Genomic DNA, 23,379 nt, shown 5'->3' with positions numbered 1-23,379 from the left:
CATGTTTCAATTTCAGAAAATTTTAATTATGCTCTATTATAAAAGATGAGGAAATCAGCATCCTTATACTTTCACATTTCATGTGCTTTTTGTTGGTGATATTTGCAAGGTTAGTAGCATCTGTATTCTATTATGTAACAATTATTCCCACCATTGTTTAGCCTTTTTCTGTATTTGAGTGGATTTGATACTTTGGAGCCCTTTCCCTAATAGCTTTCCCTCTCCTGGCTGAGTTTCTATTTGGTTTATTTGCTTGCTGGGCTGGATTTCATCACTGAGCAGTTCCAAGGTCTCATAGATGCTGGATTCTTAAATTCTTGAAGTCAAGAATTGTCTGTGGACTTTTTAATCAAAAGGAAACTTGGGTGGGTAAACAATGTTTCCTTTCCCTCAAGACTCTTCAGTCCATACTCCATGTCCTCTGTTTTGTTTCTGTTTTTTTTTTTCTTTTACCTGGTTGTTAAAAATTGTGTGGTAAGATATACATAATATAAAATGTTCTTTTTAACTGTTTGTCCTCTGATTTTAAGTGTTGCCCAGGTCTACCTGTCCTTTCTCTGTTCATGTTAGTGGGCTTTTTAAAAAATGTCTCATGAAAAGAGACTACTCTTTGGTAGGTTTACCTGTGACTATGATTCCTGGAAGCCAGCTTGGCTGGGTATAATAATCTTGGGTAATGTGTTCTTGTTCTTAGAATTTTCTCTCCGTTCATTTTCTTTTTTAACTCTGGGTGCTGCTGTGGGGCAGCCTGAGACCTGTCTGCATGGTCTGGTTCATCCCTGGCCAGATCTCTCCCTTGCTTTCTATGCCTGAATGCGTGAAGTAAGCCTCTGTACTTAGTGTTTATTAACTTAACCAGGAACTATTTCACTGGCATTCATTCTGCATTAAATTTTCCTGGAGCGTAGAGTTTACCTTTTAGATTGGTTTCAGTCCATGTTCCCTTGTTCATGAAAATTTTCTTCTTTACATATTTAAAAAGACATTCTGGGCTTCCCTGATGGTGCAGTGGTTGAGAGTCCGCCTGCCGATGCAGGGGACATGGGTTCGCGCCCCGGTCTGGGAGGATCCCACATGCCGTGGTGCGGCTGGGCCCGTGAGCCACGGCCGCTGAGCCTGCGCGTCCAGAGCCTGTGCTCTGCAACAGGAGAGGCCACAACAGTGAGAGGCCCGCGTACTGCAAAAAAAAAAAAAAAAAAAACAGACATTCTATCCCCTTTTGTAAGGTTTCCAGTTCAGGGACACCAATTAGTCATATCTGGCTGTTCCTTGCCTGTCCTTCATTTCTATTGTTTTTTCCATGATTGTTTTAATCTCTAGGTCTTTTCTTGGGCTTTCATAGCTGTCACCTCAAACCTGTCTTCTTCTATGTCACAGACATTCTATCCCCTTTTGTAAGGTTTCCAGTTCAGGGACACCAATTAGTCATATCTGGCTGTTCCTTGCCTGTCCTTCATTTCTATTGTTTTTTCCATGATTGTTTTAATCTCTAGGTCTTTTCTTGGGCTTTCATAGCTGTCACCTCAAACCTGTCTTCTTCTATGTCAGTAACTGATTACCTATCCTGTTCTTTGCTGTTTTTGTTAATTTACTAGTTCTGTTAATAATGTTCTTTGGTGCTAAATTTAAAAAAAACACAACTCTTTTAAACCTATTCTCTGCATTTTAATCTCATCTTTTAACTCATTCATATTTTTGTATAGATTTTCTCTGATGTGAAGGACTCATGGAAATACTTTTGCCTTTGGGTTATATTCTCACTCAGACTGCTTTCTTCATCAGTCTTTTGCAGGCTGTGTGCTATCTTCTTTCCATAATTTCCCCTGAAACATGTTCATCTAGTTACTCTGTCATTTCTGTCTGTCTGCCTTGTCCTTAACCTACATTTGCTCTAATATCACTGGTCAAATTTTACTTGACAGCTATTCTACCGTCTCTGGTATTATTGTCTTCCTTGCAGAGTCTCAGTTCCAGGGCTGAATTGTGTTTTATACACTTTTTCACCCTATTCCCTTGGTGGAATATTCTTGGAATATTCAGTGGGGAGCCCTCAGTGACAGGGAACCCTGGAGTGCTTCCCTCTCTCTGAGAGCCAGAAAGAAGCCAGGTAAGCCCCCTCCCCTCCCCTCCCCTCCTTTTCCCTTCCCTTCCCTTCCCTAGGGTTGATCTTTATATCTTTATAATCACCTTCTCTCCAAATGTGGGGGCTTTGAATTCTTGAAATTTTCTTTAACTTCTTTGTCCAGTGTGCCTCTGGCTGTGGGGAAGAGTGCCTTGTTGAGCATTTTAGCCCTAAATTTTAACTTGGCTTTCCTTTTTCAAGCTGTGGAATGAAGTACTCTTTCCCTTGTTTGTAAGCAGTTGGTAAGGATTTTGCTAACTTTTGCCCTTCTGTTGGAAGGAAGTAGATCTGTGGTGTGGCTTCACTCTCCCATCCTTATCCCATTTATTTGACATCAAAGCCTGCAGCAGTCAGAACTGGGCCACACACAGTGTATATTTGGAAGCACCTGACATCCTTCCAGGACTGCATCCTCCTCTATTAATGTATCAATTGGATCCATGCTCCCTACACTGGTGAGGATCTGGGTTTTTTTTTTCTGCAAGATCAGAGACCCAGCGTCTTCATTTTGCACTATATAAAACTGCAGTTAGGAAACTAAATTCCACATGAGGAGGAAAGATGTTAAGATCGCTTCTGATCACATGAGAATGCAGCAGACGTTCAGCATGAGAGAAAACTGGAAGGAGGAGGCTGGGCTCAAGCCTCATTCAGCACAGATCCGAAGCAGCAGCAGCCACAGGTCCGGGCCAGAGGAGAGATGGGTTGTCAGGCCCCAAACAGAACCCAAGTCCTGTGTGGGTGAGTGGTGAAGGGTTCCATCTGCTTATAAAGTGTACGTTTTGTGATCAGTACAAGTTGCTAAGTTTAAGAAAAATGACTGCAGCAGTGAAGCAGAAATTCACTATAAGTATTAATAGGCAGTGGTTGTTGTTACTGTCTTGTTCTCCTTTATACTGACACTCTGGCCCTCCCTTCTCCCAAAAGTGTGCCTAGAAAGGTACAGAATGCTGCAGAACATCCCAGGGCAGAATTCAGGCCCCACCTCTGGCCTGAACTTTACCTGTACACAGGGCAAGTCCTAAAAGAATAAGAGACCTACCTGAAACGGGAAGGAAGTAATAGCAACATCAACAATGGCACCGCGATAACCCACCTCAATGAGCGATTGTCCACCAGGAGTCAGGAACCATGTTATGTGTTTTACAGACTTTGTTTCATATAAGTCTACCCCATGATACAGACAGAACATGGAAGAAAAAAAAGGCTACATATACAAAATCATACAACTAGAAAATGCCAGACTTAGAATTTTTCCCAAAGTATTTTGCTGAAACACAAATATATTGACTTTTCATTTGACCTTCAAAAGATATGAAATGGACCAAGAACCTTTTGAGAGGACCCAAATCTACCCCCACTACTGGATAAATATAGAATCCCCCAAACCCTCTAAGAGTGAATAAATGGACAAAATCACTGGTTAGAAAAAATGCCATCATTCAAAGTATGTTTCAGTTTGAAGAGTTAAAGAAAATGTTTCAGGATGCCAAGACATTATCTCCTCCCCCAAACAAACAAAAAGTAGGAGAACATGCCAGGAATCTCAAGTTGAGAGACTACTGCCCTCTGAAAATGCAATTGTTTTCAGATGGAAATACAATGAACTTATTTGAAAATACATTGAAGACAGTGAATAATAGATTAGATATGGAAAACAAAACCAGGCCCATGAATTAGAAGACAAATTACTAAAATTCTACCAAAAATGATGCAGATGAAGATAGGATAGAGTCCCATGGGGTACCCTCAGGACATTCAGACTGTGTTAACAGAGAACTAATGAAACATTTTCCCTGAACTGAATAAAGATATCAATGCTGAGATCAAAATACATCACCAAGGGCCAAACAAAATCAACTGAAAGAGATCCACACAGAGGTATAATTTAATGCAATAGATCAAGCTGGGGAAAGAGTGCCTACAAAGGGAAGACACAGTGGTGATATTAAAATGCACCGAGGTGGTTCCTGATGCCTGCTTGGGAAGTGTTTGCATCTGTCAGAATCATGCAACACACTTGCTAAATATTTAGGGCTTTGCCCCAGACTTACTGAAGCAGATTTGCCAAGGGTTGGGTGTGGGAATCTCCATTCTTCACAAGCTCCCCAGGAAATTCTGAGATTCATCTGGGCTTGGAAACCATAGCTGGATGGATGCCAAGAGACAGGGGGCACGGAAACTTGTCACTTACCAATCAGTATCCACTAACCAAAGGCTTCTTATACAATAACAAAAAACAGTTAAGAAAGTGGGAAATAGTGTCCATTCAGGAAAAAAATAAATCCCAGGAATGATGTCAACCTGAAATGTGCAAAACCTGTGTGATCAAACTGTAATAGAGAAGAACAAAACTGACTCCCTATTAGATCTGTTCCTTTTGCTTTAACCTTTGTGTTTTATTGCCTGTGCTTAGTCTCGGCTGGCTCTGCACCTTTTATAAAAGAATGTTGCCTACAGCCTGAAATATACATGATAGCCCGTTCTCAAGGCTCTGACCTTTAAGAGTCCATTCATATAAAGGTAAAAAGTTGCAGAACAGAGGATAACATTTGTCTTGTTGGAGGTTTACAGGAACATTGTGACCTGACCTGCAGGGACAGCTGCAAGAACAAAGGATTCCAACACCAAGAAGTTTGCAACAACTAATCACAACCCTCCCTCACCCGGCTTTTAAAAGAGCTTTGCTGAAACCCTTCAGGGAGGTCAGGGTTTTTTTTGGGGGGGCACCAGCCACGTTTCCTTGCATGGCCCTGCAATAAATCTTTCTCTGTTCCAAACTCTGATGTTTCCGTTTGTTTGGCACATGAAATAGTTGCAGTTCGGTAACAAAACCAGAGGTGCATAAGTGCCTGCTAACAGCAGCCCAGAGTGAGATTCTGCTTGGCAAAACTTAAACTTGTTTTTCAAATGGGATAGAAGAATTAACCATGTTAATATGTAAATATCTTGTCCAGACATGTAAGCATTCATGCCAAAAGTGTTACTAATCCCTTGTGTGTCAGCAAGAGGAAGTTTTGCAAGAGGGACAAGGGACAGATGTATTTCAAGCGTGAGGTAGAAGGAATCTCTGAGTCCCTGACTGGGCTCATGAGGACCAATGCCAAGCACAGGACAGAAAGGTCATGTCCTAAATTTCAGTCCTTACTCTCCAATAATCAGGTGTGAGATCTTTTGGAAAAAACTTGGCTATCTCTCCCTTGTTGTTGGGCTTTTTAAAAAGTGGATCGTTTTTCTAATTACATAGTCAATATACTCAAACTAAAAACAAATACTCTTGAAAAACACAAAACATCACCATATGCCCACCAGTCCTATTTAATGTTGTGTGTGTTTCCTTGGTCACTTCTAGAGCCACGAGTGTGTGGAACCTGCAGAGATGGTGTTTGACAGCTGTCCTTTACACTTGGCATTGGTCTGTGAACCTCTCCATGTCAACAGCCTTCCGCTGCAACAAGGATTGTATTGGCCGCATTCATGGTTGCTGTGTCATTTATCTGCTTTCTTAGTTTTGGATATTTAGACTGTTTTCATTTCTTTAGTATCAAAAATAACTCGCAATGAATGTTTTTGAGCTTTGAAAGTTGCCACTTTTCTAATTTTTTCTTTTTATGGGAAGTACCTAGGAGCTGAATTGCTAAGTCACAGCATAAGCTCATCTTTAATAATATAATAATAAATGTGTGCTACATGACTACAGGAATGGATGGGCAGGCCTCCTCACCTCTTCTTGCCTTGGCTTCTTTGTTTGTAGAGTGAGGGTCCATGACCTGAGCCTCCCCTTCAGAACTTCTTGATCACAGTCACTCATTCGGTCAACAGGTGGCAACGCTGTGGTCCTTATTGGCCGAGGTCCTGGATCCCTAGAGTTGATGCCCAGGACTGCTGACCAGAAGGAAGGCACACTCCAATGGGAAGAGGAACAAGGAGAGAGACAAACTCCTGTGCTAGGGAGGGGGTCCTAGCTTTGGGAGGCTACAAACTGCTTTTACTCTGAGTGAGCCTTGAAGGTGAGGACACTGTCTGAGAGTAGACCTGTCCCAACAGGAGGCATGCTCCATCTGAAGGGGTCAGGCAGGATGCTCAAGGCCAGCCTGGTCCAGACCCTGGGGACATTGGGTGGAGGAGGGGCAAATGAATCCTTGTCAGGTCTCCCCATGAGTGAATCCTAAAGAGACTTCCAGTCCCTCCAAGTCTCCCCAGACCACCCAGTGACTGTGCTGAGGGCCAGTAGAACTGCCTTGTTGCAGGGCCTGTGCACCCCTCTTTCCAGGACCTCAAAACTCATGGTCAAACCCCTCTGGAAAGGTGTGGGGGCCTGGCGCTCTCTCCTGGCACCCCATAGCTTTCTGAAGAAACTCATTTTGCTGGTAAAATAACTGGCCCTTTTTTTTTTTAAGGTCAACAAGTCTAAGGTGGGAACTGTGTGGAAAGCGTTCAGTGAAAGGCAAGAGAAAGAGGGGACAGTGGGCTTGAACCGTCCTGGAAAGGAGGGACATGGCAGGACGCAGGGAGGGGAGAGGATACACAGTGTGCTCCCTGGGACCCCACCCCACCCAGGGCAGGGATGGGCTGACAAGGGGGAAGAGGCCACAGGGCTGGTGAGGGGGTCTCCAGAAATCAGTGCTGACCATAGCACAGGGCCTCCTGAGGTCCTGCTCAGTGGGTCAGCTGTTGGGAGGGTGAGTAGGATGGCAGGACAGACTGGATTCTGGGAGTTTTCCTTTCAAATCTTGACAGAGCCAGACGGGAAGAGGTCCCACCTCAGCGTGGGACATTCCATACCTTCTTCTCCAGCCAGGATCTCCCAGGCATGACAAGTGCACAGCTTTCTCCTCGGCCTTCGAAATCACCTGGTGACCTACAAAAAACACAAAGATGTCTTCCTCTAGAAGATGTTCGAATATAGTCCACGAGTTTCTATCCAGTTCTCATGGGCCTCAGACTCTCCAGAGCCCCTGGCTTCCACAGCCTGTCTGTGCTCCATGGTTTGATAATATAGGGTCTCTCCCCCTGACCCCCTTCAGGTCCTAGAGGCCTCCCACATCTAAGACAGTCACTTTGCAAATATGCTCAGTCCTGGAAGGTGAGACATCTTTTCTCCATAGGAGCTTTTAGCAAGGGATCCAAGACAGCATTCCACCCATTTGCCACAGGATTCCTCAGGCAGGCAGCAGCGAAGCCACCAAACGTACCAGGAGAAATGCTCTAGTGAAGGGACTTTTCAAGTGCTTTGTCATAAGTTCAGAACGATAGTACTCCAGCACCAAGGAGAGAAATATGGCAACCTAAAATCCTCTGTTGCACCCTGTATTTCCATTCTTACTGTGGCAAAGAAGCAGAGCAATGAACCTGATGCAAAGGAGTTAAACCAGGCACACCTGCACAGCCCACACCCCTGTGTCAGTTCCCTGGCACCTGAACAAGTGTCAACAGTTTCACCCGTGCCAACTTTTCCCTGTCCTTTCCCAAGACATGGAATGCAGACATTCACAGGCATAGCTGGATCTCAGTTGCTGTGATAGACTATTTCTCTGTGAGGGGGCAGGTGGTTCAGCCCACTCGTGCTGCAGGAAAATGCTCTCCACTAATGAGCCTGCTAAGATGGAAGCACTGATTTATGCCTGTGTGCATGTCAGAGGGGCTAATGCAGTCAAGGTCCAGCAACTCCACGCAGGCCCTTGGTCTGCCAGCCCCTTGGGGCTTTGGGGGGCAGTGAGGCCCGCCTCTGCTCCCCGAGACCCAGCCTCTCCTCTCTGAAAATACACATGCACGTGCCTTTGTTCCTGCTCCTTCAGCAGCCTTAGTCATTCATGCATTCATTCACTCCCTCAACAAACACTAACTGCAAGTCAGAAACTTCAGCCAAGGTTCTACACACTGGGGATACAGTAGAGAGAGAAACAGACAAAAATCTCTGCCTTCTCTTTTACTATGGAAACACAAATAATAAAGATCAGTAAGTGAGAAGTATTTTGTCTTTTTATCATGGTAAGTCCAAAGGAGAAAATCTACCGGAGAAATGGAAAAGTGACATTTTCATCCTCTTGCCTTCCTTATCTGTCTCCAAACCCAACCCATCCTTCACCCCCATCCTCACCCCACAGCTTTCCTGAGTGCTTTCCTAACCCTGACCCTAACCTTAACCCTAACCGTAACCCTCACCCTCCGAAGACTCTTTCTGAACCTGTTGTTCAGGGTTTCATATGTACCCAGTTAGGTCAGAAGATGTCACCCTCTCAGGGACTACAGCCTGCACTGATCAGGCACGCCCACAAAGGCTCAAACGGTGCTGTGCCCACTGGACTCGGGAGGCTCACGGATGACTGTGTGAAAACCAGTGTGGATCTGTGTACAGGTCCTGGGGGTCTTGCCTCCGGGGGATGCTTGGGTGCTCCATGCCATGCACGGAGGCGCCTAGAAAGAAGTACATGGAGACTATCCACAGTATCAGAAACTCGGAGAGGATAAGATGAATGAGCCCATGGTAACAGAACTATTGAGTAGAAGATCTGAGAGTTGAAGGCCAACGTGTGTGAACTCATTCTTTGAGGCTAGAAAAATGAAGTTCGTCAGCCGTGAAACCAAATGACCTATCTGAAAATTTTGTCTAGATCTAGCTCTGTTCTAGTAGAACCTGGGCAAATGTAACATACGAAAACCAGTAACAATCACTGCATGATTTATAATAGAGCTAATAACTGAATAACAACAACATCAAAAAAGAGGCAGAAAAAGGGGCAAGAAGGATCATGCTGAAGAGGGTTGGGTATATTGAGATTTGGCATTGAGCTCCAGTTATGCTGAAATGGAGAGCTGGGAGGAGGAATGGCAATTAGACGTATTCTTTCTCACTCCCTGGGGTAGAATTGGGCCCATTAATGACACTTAAGAAGACATTCTTTTTGGACCTCTGCTACAGGATGGAATGATTGTCAGGAGGCTGGCAGCACCATGTGTTGAATGCAGAGAGAGAAAGGAGAGATTTCCAATTTACACTGTGGCGTGTGGTGAGAACTCAGTGCATAAAAGCTACAATCTTTCTGAAACAAATTTTGATGATGCATGTGAAGAGCTTTAAAAAGCTCCTGTCTTTTGGCTCAGCAATTACTTTAGCAGGAATTTATCCTTAAACTAATTAATAATCTGGACAAATATAAAAGTGCTTCTTGACACAACATGTAGAATAGGGAAAAAATGGAAATAAACTAACTTTCCATTGTCCAGGGGATGGTGAGACACAACGTAAGAAACATATTATGAAGACATGGAAATTATGTGTATAAAGAGTTTTTAATCATGGGGAAATCCTTACAATATAATGTGATATGAAAAGAAGAACAGAAAAAATAATTGGACCACCCCCTCAGTGAAGCCTTCCCTGACCACCCAGACTAGGAATTGTCCTCTATACTTCTGCCTATTAGGACCCATCACAACTTTAATTCTGTTTAATTAATTATGTGCACAATCATGTTTCTAAAGTCTTTTTTTGCATTAGGATGAAAGCCTCAGGAGGATGGTTATCAAGTCTGTTGTATTTGGTCAAGAGCCAAGAGCCAAGAACAGTGCTGGGCATATGGCAGCCACTCAATAAGTACATACAGAATCACATGGAATCATGTAATATGTGACACTTAGTGCCTGGCTTCTCTCACTTAGTATATTTTCATGGTTCCTTCATGTTATAGCGGATATTAATATTTCACTTCTTATTACTGAATAATATTCCATTGTATGGATATACCACATTTTATTTAGCCATAAATCAGTTGATGGAAATTTAGGTTGTTTCTACTTTTTGGCTATTATGAATAATGCTTTTATGAACATTTGTGTACAAGTTTTGTATGGACATATGTTTTCCTTTCTCTTGAACATATGTCTAGGAGTAAAATTGCTGAGTTAAAAGGTAACTCTATGTTTAACAGTTTTAGGAATTGCCAAAACTGTTTTCCAAAGTGGTTTCACCATTTAACATTCCCACCATCACTGTGTGAAGGTTCCAGTTTCTTTGCATCCTCACCAACACTTGCTATTGTCAGTCTTTTTTATTTTAGCCACCTAGTGGGTATGAAGTGATATCTCACTGTGGTTTTCATTTGCATATGCATAATAAATAATGATATTTAACAATTTTCATGATTTTTGGTCATTTGTGTACCGTTTTTAGGTAAATATTCAGTTAAATATTTTACCTATTTTTAGTTGGATTATTTATCCTTCCATTGTTGAGTTGTAAGAATTCTGTACATATTCTGCTTACAAGTTCCTTATCAGATACATGATTTGCAAATATTTTCTATCATTCTATGTGTTGCCCTTTTCTTTTTCATTCTTTGAAGCTCAAAACTTTAAAATTTTGGTGAAGTCCAATGTATTTATGTTTCCTTTTTTGCTGTGCTGTTGGTGTTGCATTGCCTAGTCTAAGGCAAACAATATTTACTCCTGTGTTTTCTTCTAAAAAGTTGTATAATTTTAGCACTTACGTTTTAGGTCTGTGATCCAGTTTATTGAGGCATAGTTGATTTACAATACTATATAAGTTTCAAGTGTATAACATATAGATTCATGATTTTTAAAAGTTAAACTTATTATTATAATTATATAATTATACCTATAATTATTATAAAATATTGGCTATGTTCCCTGTGCTGTACAGTATGTCCTTGTAGCTTATTTATTTTATACATAGTAGTTTGTACCTTTTCATCGCCACCTTTAGCTTCCCTGTCCCTGCTGGTAACCACTAGTTTGTTCTCTATTATCTGAGTCTGTTCCTTTTTTGTTGTATTCACTAGTTTGTTTTATTTTTTAGATTCCACATATAAGTGATATCATACAGTACTTGTATTTCTCTCTCTGCTTATTTCACTAAGGATAATACCCTCCAAGTCTATCCAAGTTGTTGAAAATGGCAAAATTTCATTTTTTTTTATAGCTCGTAGGAGTCCAGTATATGTATGCCACATGTTCTTTATGCATTCATGTTTTGATAGGCAGTTAGGTTGCTTCCATATCTTGGCTATTATAAAGAGTGCTGCTCTAAACATTGGGGGGTATGTATCTTTTGAAATTAGTGGGTTTTTTCTTTATTGATATCTTCCCGGGAGTGGAATCGCTGGATCATATGGTAGTTTTATTTTTAGTTTTTTGAGAAATCTCCACTCTGTTTTCCATGGTGGCTGCACCAATTTACATTTCTACCAGCAGTGTACAAATGTCCCCTTTTCTCCACATCATTGCCAACATTTGTTATTTGTGATTTTTTTTTTTTTTTTTTTTTTTTTTTTTTTTTTTTTTTTTTTTTTTTGTGGTACGCGGGCCTCTCACAGCTGTGGCCTCTCCCATTGTGGAGCACAGGCTCCGGACGCGCAGGCTCAGCGGCCATGGCTCATGGGCCCAGCCGCTCTGCGGCACGTGGGATCCTCCCAGACTGGGGCACGAACCCGCGCCCCCTGCATTGGCAGGCGGACTCCCAACCACTGCGCCACCAGGGAAGCCCTGTGATCTTTTTATGATGACCATTTTGACAGGTGTGAGGTGATATTTCATTGTGGTTTTGATTTGCATTTCTCTGATGATTAATGATGTTGAACATCTTTTCATGTGCCTGTAGACCATCTGTATGTCTTCTTTGGAAAACTGTCTATTCAAGTCTTCTGCCCATTTTTTAAATTGAGTTGTTGTACCCATTTTAAAAATCAGGTTATTTGTTTTTTTGATGCTAAGTTGTGTGAGTCATATCATTTGCATATACTTTCTCCCATTCAGTAAGTTGTCTTTTCATTCTGTCAATGGTTTCCTTTGCTGTGCAAATGCTTTTAAGTTTAATTAGATCTCATTTGTTTATTTTTGCTTTTTTTCCCCTTTGTCTTAGGACACAGATCCAAAAAATATATTGCTACAGTTTATGTCAATGAGTGTTCTGCCTTTGTTTACTTCTAGGACTTTTATGCTTTCAGGTCTTACATTTAGGTCTTTAATCCATTTTGCATTTATTTTTGTATATGTGTGAGGCAGTGTTCTAGTCTCATTGTTGTACATGTATCTGTTCAGTTTTTCCAGCACCACTTATTGAAGGACTGTATTTACTCCCTTGTATATTCTTGCCTCCTTTGTTGTAGATTAATTGACCATAAGTTTTTGTGTTTATTTCTCATCAGTAAAGGCAAATACACAGGATGATCTAGTTTTGAGTTAACTTTTGCGTATGGTATGAGGATATCCAGTTGTCCCAGCACTGTTGATTGAAGAAAATATTCTTTTTCCATTGAATGGTCTCGGCACCCTTGGCAAAATCAATTGACTGTAAATGTAAGGGTTAATTTCTGGACTCCCAGTTTGATTCCATTAACCTATATGTTCATTCTTATTCCAGTACTATGCTGTCCTGAATATTGTAGCTCTGTAGTGAGTTTTGAAATTAGGAAACATGAGTTATCCAGCCATGTCCTTCTTCAAGATTGTCTTGGTTATTCTGAGTCCCTTCCATGTCCACACAAATTTAGGATCAGCTTGTAAATTCCTGCAAAAAATTCGACATGGGAGTTTGATAAGAGTGCATTGAATCTGCAGATTGGTTTGAAGAGCGTTGCCATCTCAATAATATTAAGTCTTTCAATCCGTGAACGTGGGATGCCTTTCCATTTATTAAGATTTCATTTAATTACTTTCAGCAATGCTTTGTAGTTTTAATATACAAGTCTTGCACTTCTGTTAACTCTCTTAAGTATTCCTTCTGATGTTATTGTAAATGCAATTATTTTCTTAACTTCATTTTCAGATTGTTCATTGCTAGTGTATAGAAGTGCAACTGATGGTTGTGTTTTGAACTTGTAGCCTCTCATATTGCTAAACTAATTTATTATTTCTAATAGTTTTTTGGCATGTGTGATTCCCTTAGGTTTTCTACATAAAACATCATGTCATATGCAAATAGAAGTAGTTTTACTTCTTTATTTTCAATTTGGATGCCTTTTATTTCCCCTTCTTGCCTAATTGCCACGACTAGGACCTCCAGTACAATGCTGAATATAATTGACAGAAGTCATCTTTGTCTTGTTCCTGATTTTAGGGGAGAAGCATTCAGTGTTTCGCCATTAGTGTGACGTTAGCTGTGGTTTTTTTAATAATGACTTTTATCAGGTTGAGGAAGTTCCCTTTTATTCCTTGTTTGTGGAGTGTTTTATCACAAAGTTCTGTTGGATTTTGTCAAATGCTTTATCTGCATCTGTTGAGATGATCATTTAGTTTTGTCCTTTATTCTATTAATATGGTGCATTACATTTATCATTTATTATATGTTAGGCCAACTTTTCATTCTTGGGATAAATCCCACTTGGTCATGGTGTATAGTCTTTTTTATATATTTTTGTATTTGGTTTGCTAATATTTTGCTAAGGATATTTTCACATACATTCATGAGATATTGATCTGTAGTTTTCTATTCTTGCAATATCTTTGTCTGGTTTCAGAGCCATGGTAATATTATCTTCATCAGATGAGTTGGAAAGTGTTCCCTCTTCTATAGTTTGGAAGAGTTTATGAAATAGTGGTACTACTCCTTCTTTAAACATTTGCTACAATTCATAAGTGAAGCCATCTGAGCCTAAGATTTTGTTTGTGGAAAATTTTAAATGTGCTAATTTGATTTCTTTACTTCTATAGTGAGACTACCTATTTCCTCTTGAGTCAGTTTCTGGAGTTTTGTCTTTTGTGGAAGCTGCTCGTTCATGTAGGTTTTATAGTTTCTTGATATACAATTGTTTATAATATTCACTTGCAATTTTTTTTCTGTAAAGTCTTGATTTTAGTTATTTAAATCTTCCCTCCTTTTTTACTTGACCAATCTAGCTAAAGGTTTGTCAGTAATGTTGAACTTTTAAAAGAAATACCTTTGGGTTTCATTGATTTTCTTTATTGTTTTTCTACTCTCTACTTCATTTATTTACATTCTGATTTTTATGTCCTTTTTCCTGTTTACTTTAGATTTAGTTTGCTTTCCTTTAGCTTCCTAAGGCAGAAGCTTAGATTATTGATTTGAGGTATTTCTTTCTTTAAAATATGCAAATATTTAAAAAAACATAGCTATAAATTTTCTTGGGAATGCTGCTTTTTCTGCATCCCATAAACTTTAATATGTTATGTTTCTATTTTTCTTTCATCTCAAAGTATTTTCCAATTCCACTGTGATTTCTTCTTTGACCCATTGATTATTAAGAGTGTATTGTTTAATTTCCACATAGTTATGAATTTCCATCAGGTTTTAAAACAGTAATTTCTAATTTAATTCCATTGTGCTTGAAGAACATATTTGGTATGAATTCAATCCTTTTGAATTTGTTCTGCTTTGTTCTATTGTCTCACATATGGTCTACCCTGGAGAATGTTCCATGAGTACCTGAAAAGAATGTGTGTTCCAATGTTTTTTGGTGGGATGTTTTATAAATGTGTTAGGTCTGGTTGGTTAATAGTGTTGTTCAAGTTTCTTTATTGACCTTTTGCCTACTTGCTCTATCCATTATTATAATGGGGTGTTGAAGTCTCCAAGTATTATTTTTGAGTTATCAATGTCTGCCTTCATTTTGTCAGTTTTGCTTCATGTATATTGGGGCTCTGTGGGCATAGGGGTGCGCTCTCACCCTGAGTGGATGCCAGGGTGTACTCTCACTTTGGTGATTTTCAACTTTGCCTTAGCCTTTACTTCCTGCTTGTACAGGTCCTCAGGTTTAGCCAGAGGTGAGAGAATAGGATATATTCAGGTCTTTCCTGAGTATGCACAATGCCCTGTATATGTGCATGTCCTTCCAGATCCCCAGGAATATGTTCAAGCTTTTCAGAGCTCCCATGAACATCTTTTTTTCCCATATCTTTCAGTTTAACCTTTTGGCCAGACTCTTATTTTCCCCAACAGACATCACTCTCTCAGTGATAATGTTAAACAATTGCCACTAATTGTTTTCAACAAATGCTTTGAAGATAGGGCTCTTTACGCAGAGTTAGCTCTGAGTCAGGTCAAATAATGATAGACCCTGTAAAGGGGGGTCCTCCAGGGAGCAGCTGGATAGGTCATAGTGACAATTCTCTACAGATGGGACTTTCTAAGTTTCCAAATTCTGGCCTCCTTTACTTGCTATTACAATAAGAGTAAGAGTAGCTTTAACAGCTATTCTTATTGCAAGACTGCTGGTTTTCAAGATGACTGTCGAGGTGGAGACAGGGCGATAAGAATAAGACAAATTGAAACACCACACAGCTCACTGTTCTTACCAACACTCAGTCATTTTTCCTGAATAAATGCTCCTTGGATTGTTGTAAGTCTTTGGTTAATTTTTAGAGTTCTGAAAAATTTGAGTTTGCATGTTCTTATTGCTTTTATGAAGGAGTGGATTTTTGGTGGACCTTCTCTGCAATTCTGGAAGTTTCCTATATCAATTTTTATATAAATATTGTTAGGTATTAAGATATTATTCTAGGAAAATCTTCCAGGACTCTGAAGTTAAGCATCCACTGCTGCTAAAGAAAGGTCAGGTTTCCATCTCTTTCTGCCCTTAGAGTCAGATGATTGGTTGCCTAAACTTAGAGATCTTAATTACTCAAATTGAAATTCCCTGTGAGGATCTGAACACCGAGTGTGGTTTAGTGAGGACATTCTGAAAGACTGGCTGTACCCCTGGACTTTCAGGTTTACTGTTAAAGGTACTGTAGTAGGGCCAGAAAGAGCGGTGCTGGGCAAAAAAGAAGGACAAGCAGGAGGAAGAGGAAGAGAAGGAAGAAGTGGAGGAGGAGAAATAGAAGAAAGGAACCATACATCTGTATTGGATTGTGGAAATTATTTACGGAAGGTTAGTTACAGAAGGATTAGATGATACGAACTGCAGAAAGGAATCTGGAAACCATTGTGTCCTATATAAGTAATATGACTGACTTTATTAATGTTTTGTTTAGTCTTAATAGGAAGCCCAGTGATCTATAGGCAAGAATTTGTGGGGACGCTGAAGAAGGGAGCCGTCCTGAACAAGCCAACGTGATAATTATTCCCCACCTAGAGAGAGTTTTAGGAGAGATTAACAAGGTACCGTTGAAGCAACCAAGAATACATATCCATGTGACAGAAGGAAAGCCTGCAACACCCTCGGGTCTCATATTGGTTTGATTCCTTCTTTTACTGAGCAGATGCCATATTCCATGTTCGATGAGGATTCAGAGGGGGTGGCAATCCTCCTGAAGGAAGCCTGACAAAGGTGTGGTCATCGAGGCTACAGTGTGGCTGAGATTAGAGCAGAGGGTGCAGGAGAGTGGGCCAGATGCTGGGTCTGGGGCAGGGGGCATGTTACAGGAGCTCTGCACTGAGCTCTGAGGGCTGAGGAGGAGTTCCTGAGATAAAGCTGGCTGGGAGAATGCTAAGACAGGGGGGCAGCATGTACCTGGGCTGCTTGAGGCATGCACATTCCACAGGTGACAGGACACAGGGTTTGACAAGTTTCCTGGAAGCCGCACTGCAAAAACACAAGGTTCCATGCTAGGGAGTCAGTTAGCAGAGAGGAGCCACACGGCTGAGTTTACTCTGCACGTAGTTCAGTGGGGCACTCAGGCAGAAATGTCCAGCGGGCCCTGAGAGAACATGTGCTGAGGATAGAGATCTGAGGTTTATCTGCCAGCAGGTGCTTGGAGCCAAGGAGAGGGAGGCAGCGTGGTGATGACCTTGCCCAGGGAGACTGTGTACAGCGAGAGAGTCAGGAAGGCGAAGGCTTTATCCCAAAAGAATTCATGAAAGTCAGCTCCAAGCCTCCCGGCCTGCCAATGAGGATGAGAGGCTAAGTTTGTGAGGCCTGTACTTGTGCTGTCCTTTTTCTGCCTCCAACCTCCAGCCTCTGCAACCTTTCCACCCACCCCGGCCTTTGATACCTCTTAGCATCCTTTAACACGAGCCCTGGAAGCTTACCCTGAACTCGGCTCCCGGCAGATAAGGGACTCCTGCTGGAGAGCTCCCTGTGGGCCCACTGAGTACACCTCCACTTCAGGGCCACCCCTCTGGGCTGTGACTCCCTTGCTGGAAGGAGCTGTGGGGCTGAGAAGAGTGCCCACATAGGGCAGGTGACTGGGACTGTTTGAGTTGGATGTTTGCCATCGATAACAGTAAGCAAGAAACACATAAGCTGTCAAACACAACTTTTCTTTCATGTCTACATTGCAGAATTTGTGTTAAGTAGATTCATAAAAGGATGGGTGCAAATAAATTTTAGACACGCCAACGTAAGGGAGTGGGAAGGGGTGCTTGTTGAGGACCTATTATGATGCAGCCGCTGTTTCAGTCTTAGTGGCTTGATCCAGGACTTGGTATATAATTTGCAAGGCCCAGTGCAAAATGACAGCAGGGTTCCTTGTTCAGAAATTGTTAATCATTTCAAAATCGAGAGAGCAGACGATTAAGCCACGCAGGAGGCCTTTCTGAGCACTAGTCTGTATGCAGGCCCTGACTTAATTCTACAGCAACCCTGAAACAAGGACATAGTTGTCTTTATTTTATGGACTCAGAGAGGGTGAGCAACTTGGCCAAGGTTTCTCAGCAAATGAGCTATGTAGCCAGGAAGAGGGATTCTAGGGATTCTAACTCCAAAGCCCTCAATTTTCTGAAAACTCTGTGTGATGAATATTTTTATAAATTGTATTAGTTTGGACCATATGAAATTGCCATTTCTGGAGATTAAAAATTGGCAGATTATTGGCAGTTTCATACGGTCCAGTCTGATACATTTCCTTCACTCACACTTATCTTTGTCGCTCCCAGAAAATCCTCTTGAAACTTCCCTTCCTTCTCATAGGAAGTGTCATCCTAGCTATGCCCGTGCCTAGAGAAACGTCCTTTCCAGCTCAGACCAGAGCAGGTGAGGGCCTGGCTTGCGTCGCTCAGAGAAGCCCCACGGGGGTGTTCCTCTGACCCAGGAGGGCATTTGCAAATGCACAGTGTGTGTCCAGGAGTCTTGGCATTGCCACGCCCATTAGAAGAGCCAGGCCTGACAGTCTACCTCCCCCGGACCTGGGCCTCGTCCTGGGTTTGCAGGCCCATTCAAGGCACTGGCCCCCACCAGGCATCTGAGCCCTGTACTGGGAGCACGCCCTCTCTTCACCCCCTCTGCTGAAACACTTTCTTGTCAGTGCTAACGTCTACCTATGCATTCCCTCAGCAGCCGGTACTGCCTGGTTAGGGCCCCCGCCGTACTGAACCACCCGCCCCCAGGGGCATATCTGCCCCAGAGCCACTCTACACAGGGCTTCCAGACAAACTTTGCAAAACCTGCATCTAACCACGTCGCTGCCCAGTGGGAGACCTTGGTGGGCTTCGCCTGGCTTGAGGGCTCAGCTCCCACACTAAGGGGTGGGTCCTGAGCCCTCTGTCCTGCTCCCCATCTTCTAGCCCAGTGCTGGGGGCCTGCACAGCGAGGCTCTATGCTTGCCATGGGCACCGATGGGTGAGGGGCTGGCTCCCTGTGGTGTCTGAGGGCATCAGCAAGTGCACATCTGTTCATGTAAAACCTCACAGTCCCCCGTAATTAGGTTAATCAGGATCGCACCTCTGCAGCTGCTGTCCAGGCCTCCCCCTTGCTCCGGCCAAGCTGGCTCCTGCGGACTTGGGAAGCTCCATTTCCTGCAGGTGCAGGAGAGGATGCTTGCTCACAGGCCCTGTAAGGAAACCCAGCCAAGTGTCTGGGCAGGAGACGGATGGGATCTGTCTGACCTGGAACAGCCGCGGACGCCTGTGCTTGCCGAGTGGCCATTGGGTGGGCGCCTCTCTTCAGGCTGAGCAGGCAGATAGCCCAGAACCGGTCCTCCGGCTCCTGCACTCAGGCTGCCTGGCCTCCTCTGGGCCTTGTCCTCAGGCCAGACCCATGCGTGCCCCACCTCTCTCCCCTCTGCTCTCCAAATCCACCCACTGTCGTGGCCTCTCCCGTTGCGGAGCACAGGCTCCGGACGTGCAGGCTCAGCATCCATGGCTCACGGGCCCAGCCGCTCCGCGGCACGTGGGATCCTCCCGGACCGGGGCACGAACCCGTGTCCCCTGCATCGGCAGGCGGACTCTCAGCCACTGCGCCACCAGGGAAGCCCCAAATCCACCCTTTAAATAAATCCACCTGGGGCCTCGTGTCCTCCCTGGAAGCCCCGTCTCACACACTGGGACTCCCCCTCCTCTGAGCTCCCAGAGTCTGGGCTGAGCTTCTTTCGGGCGCCAGGCATCTCTACGTTTTCCTTCCCTCTTCCCTGCGTTTCTTCCTCCGTCCTCTCCTTCAGTTAGCGAGTGCCTGCGCTGTGTGTGATGCTGAAAGTACAGACGTGGAAAAGGTAGCCCCCCACTCCCACCTCTGCTAACTGAGAGCTGTGATGACACAGAGGCGGGGTCCCCACTGGGGCCCATGGCACGGGAATGGTCAGGAAATCTTCTGGATGGAGGGAGGTTCAAGCGTCACATCTTGAATGAACAAAGGGCACTGGGTAATCAAGGAAGGAGCATGTGGAAGGGCTTTGCTGTCAATGGGCAAGAAGACATGTGAGATGGGAAGGCACCTGACTCTGTGCCACGTCGTGCTGACACCCGCAGCAGAGGGGAGAGTCTCTGGGAGCGTGGCCACCCGATCTCGGCGCTGAGCATCTGTGTGTCACACTTAGGTGGCTCAGGGTGCCATGCACATCACAGCAAAATCTGCTGGATGGGCAGGGAGTCACTTTCTGGCTCTGGAGGGCAGATCGCCCACTTACCCCAGGAGGCATCTGCATACCTTTTCGGGTTCAAAATAACTTGTTTTCATGTTGAGGGGAGTCAGACAATATAGACAATAAAGGATTATTTTTTAAAAACCCCTATTATCCGCAACTCCCAAATCACCGATTTAAAAATTATGTATGAGTTAGAGGTGAAAAATCACAAAGTGCTGTTGCTTTAATTTGTATTCCCTTGACAATTAGGGAGTTTAAGCTTTTCTATTGTTTTCCTTTGCACATTTAAATTTGCTCTTTTATAAACTAAGCATTTACTTGTCTTTTTTTTATTGCTTTGCAAAAACTCTGCACATTGAAAGATATTAACAGTTTGATGAACATAGCAAGTATTGCCCTAAATGATGTTTGTCTTTTAACTTTGCTTATTATTTTGTGTTTTAACTACTCGGAAATGTTTACTTTCAATACATTCTATAGTTGAGTCTATCATTCTTTTCCTTTATGGTTTTGTCTTTGGTATCATGTTTAAAAATATATCCCCCACTCCAATATTACATAAATAGCCATCTATGTATCTGTAAACTAATTCTATGGCTTTACTTTTGTATTTAATTCTTTAGTTTCCCTGTAATTTGTTCAATGCATGGCACCAGGATGAGATCTATCCTAATTCATTTTCCCGAATGTTTGATCCCTCATTTATTTGAAATGTACAATTCTCATGTACTAGTCTTATATATACTTGAATTATTTTCATAATTTCTATTCTATTCTAATGATTTGACTTTTTCCCTCCATCAAGACCAAACTGTTTAAATTATTTTAGCTTCTTGCTATGTTTTAATGTCTGGTAGGACTTGTTTCACCTGAATATTCTACTTTTTTCTTATTCTGTGTTCATAGATGAAATATAGTATTATTTTGTTGACTTCTAAAACTCTTCATTGCTAGCTGCCTATTTAATTTCCATTCCTTTCTTCTTCCTAGACTCCTTCATATCATGCGTGACAAATGACCCAGTTTTTACCAATTAGATATAAGTAATATTTTTTCCTGCTGGGAGTCCCAGAAAAAATTTGTTTTCCTGATTAAGAGGGACTCACTCCTCTGGTAGGCATAATTTCCTTTTTCATCCTGCCTGGAATGTGGGTGATATGTCTGGAGCAGCAGCAGCTACCTTGTGCATATTGTACAATTGACATAACAGAATAGATTAAAAAGATAATAGATAAAGGAGCATCGACCCCCTTTTGGCATCATGCAGCTGTCCTTTCAGTACTTGATTGTCTATTTTTGAACTTCCTGTTCAAAGAGAAAAATAAATCAATTTTTGGTTAAGTTAGTATAGATGGATTTCTGTTCCATGCTAACTCAATCCTATTTGGACTTTTAATTGAATATCCTTACATTCGCTGGTTATTTGGAAGGCGTATTTGTACATTGCAACATTAAGACATTCTGTTCAGTCTCATCATATGTATTGCAGATTGTAAATTCAGGTTCACTTGGCTGTCACTATCATACCACAGTGTCTGCTCACTCATGCTGCTCAGACCTCCCCATAAGGAACCCATTTACCATCCTCTCTACCCATCTGGGTCCTGACCACCAGCCTCTTCCAGAGTCTTTCTGGAATACTCCCCACCATGAGCTCTCTCTTTTCTGTAGTGGGTTCCACTGTATCTGGTGCTTGACCATGGTTGGGGAGAGGAGAACGTTTTTAAGAAAGAACAGACTCTACAAGTGTAACAGGGTAATAAGTCTCATGATTGCACTTAATAGAGGGAAAGGGAGCTAGTGCTTCTTTTGTACCTAGCCAGGCTCTGTGGTGTGATTAGGGCTATTCACAAAGACTGGTTTCTCTCCTTTCTTCCAGACCCCTGGTGGAGCTGCCTTCCCGCCCTGCTGCTGACTCAGGGCAGAGCTGTGAGTTTACTGTGGCCCGGGAGAGTAGAAATGGGCCGGCACTCACTTTCCGTGGCCTCCCTCTCCCCTCGTCTCTGCAGCTGGAGTCCCTCCAGATGATGGTGCCCTGTCTGCCTGGGGCCCTGGAGGAGCACATGCACATGACGTGTGAGGGAGCAGGTGGCTTGTCACCACACAGCCTGTCCTGTCTGATAGGGCCACCTCCTCCTGTTGAGACACTGAGACATAGATTTAACACAGCCTGTCCTGTCTGATAGGGCCACCTCCTCCTGTTGAGACACTGGGACATGTATTTAACACAGCCTGTCCTGTCTGATAGGGCCACCTCTTCCTGTTGAGACACTGGGACATAGATTTAACAATTCCTGTTCCATCATCAAGGACATGGAGGCTTAGAGAGGTAAAGTCACATACACCCAGTCAGGAAGGATTGCCTGCTTTGGGACTCCACCCAGGCTGCCTGCCTAGAAGGCCGGCCCTTGTCTGTAAAGCCATTTGCTTCTAGTTCAGCCTTGGGTCTTCTCTGTAGAGCTTTTAGGCATTTGTATCTCGTCTTTCAAACTAGATATAGACATCTTACCTCTGTTTCTACTGCCCTTAGTGACACAACACAGGCACACAGCAGGATTAGGGAACAAATGCTTGCTGCATTCATGACAACAAAGCTGATAGAGGCCCACATGCCACTCACAGGAGGCCAGTTCTCCTGTCAGCAAGTCTAAGGACTTCCCTGGAGGTCCAGTGGTTAAGACTCCGCACTTCCATTGCAGGGAGCACGGGTTCGATCCCTGGTCGGGGAACTAAGATTCCGCACGCTGCGTGGCGTGGCCGAAAGCAAAAAGCATCCATCCTGTCAGCAAGTCTACACTGAGGGCAGCTCAGTGCCTGGTGCACCTGGCTCCTGGGGACATGGGTACCTTGCCCTGAGTTCCTCCCACGATGGCTGGACCCAAAGTCTAGGTCCACACAGGGTTGCCCAGGGCCACATGGTTCCTCTAGTCCACGGAATGTGCAAGACACCTGCCTTTCCCATGGGGGTCCCCACCGAGCTGCTTGTGGCAGACACCAGCTGTGTCTGCTTGCTCCGGGCTCACTACCACACTGGGCTCCATCTGAGAGCTGTGCAGATTTACCTGCTCATTCCCTGTACGGGGCCCTCCCCCGATTCAGGCCCCTTGCTTGGACAGCAGTGAGGAGTCTGGACCTTCGGGCCTTGGTTGGGGATATGGGCCCAGGTCCTTCCAGCATCATCTGAGAAAGCACCAGTCACAGGTGTGTGAGGAAGAACATGACCCAGGTGGATGGCCCGGTGTGGTACCATAGTGGAGGGGTGCCAGTCAGGATCGGGGGGCCACCCAACGTTCAAGGCTCTCCGTCAGCCCTTTGTGCACATACAGTCAAATCGGTGAGGCCATTGCTAGGTCTGGGCACCTTCAATCTGTCTTTGGGTTGTTGGAATGTCTTATTCCACTACCAAAGAGGATCTGGAGAAAAGAATCCTCTCTTCGCAGAATCCCTTGGGGCTTTGGTGAGGAAGTGAGCATTGCGGCACGTGGGTACATAGATGTGAGTGAGTGAGTGCAGACAAGCGGGCAGACGACACATGCCTCCTG

The 23,379-nt window shown here is 43.4% G+C and overlaps 1 protein-coding gene across 5 annotated transcripts in view; it reads left to right on the top strand.

Annotated features, from left to right (window-relative positions):
- The window catches only part of LOC136793700 (uncharacterized), a 184,155-nt gene that overhangs the window by 75,883 nt on the left and 84,893 nt on the right, over positions 1 to 23,379 (top strand). Inside the window, exon 6 of one of the 5 annotated variants that reach the window (XM_067027489.1) lies at positions 21,717 to 22,030. The exons of 3 other annotated variants lie outside the window; for them this stretch is intronic. In XM_067027489.1, the coding sequence (XP_066883590.1) occupies positions 21,717 to 21,865 (149 nt within the window). In that variant the 3' untranslated portion in view covers positions 21,866 to 22,030. Of the gene's footprint in view, positions 1 to 2,401; positions 2,520 to 21,716; positions 22,031 to 23,379 lie in introns of those variants that run through there. One more of the 5 variants, XM_067027492.1, reaches the window with a different exon arrangement.

Source organism: Kogia breviceps, chromosome 2, assembly GCF_026419965.1.
Source record: "Kogia breviceps isolate mKogBre1 chromosome 2, mKogBre1 haplotype 1, whole genome shotgun sequence".
Lineage (NCBI taxonomy): Eukaryota > Metazoa > Chordata > Mammalia > Artiodactyla > Physeteridae > Kogia > Kogia breviceps.
Note: the sequence above shows the minus strand (reverse complement) of the source record. Positions and strands in the feature narration are given on the sequence as shown.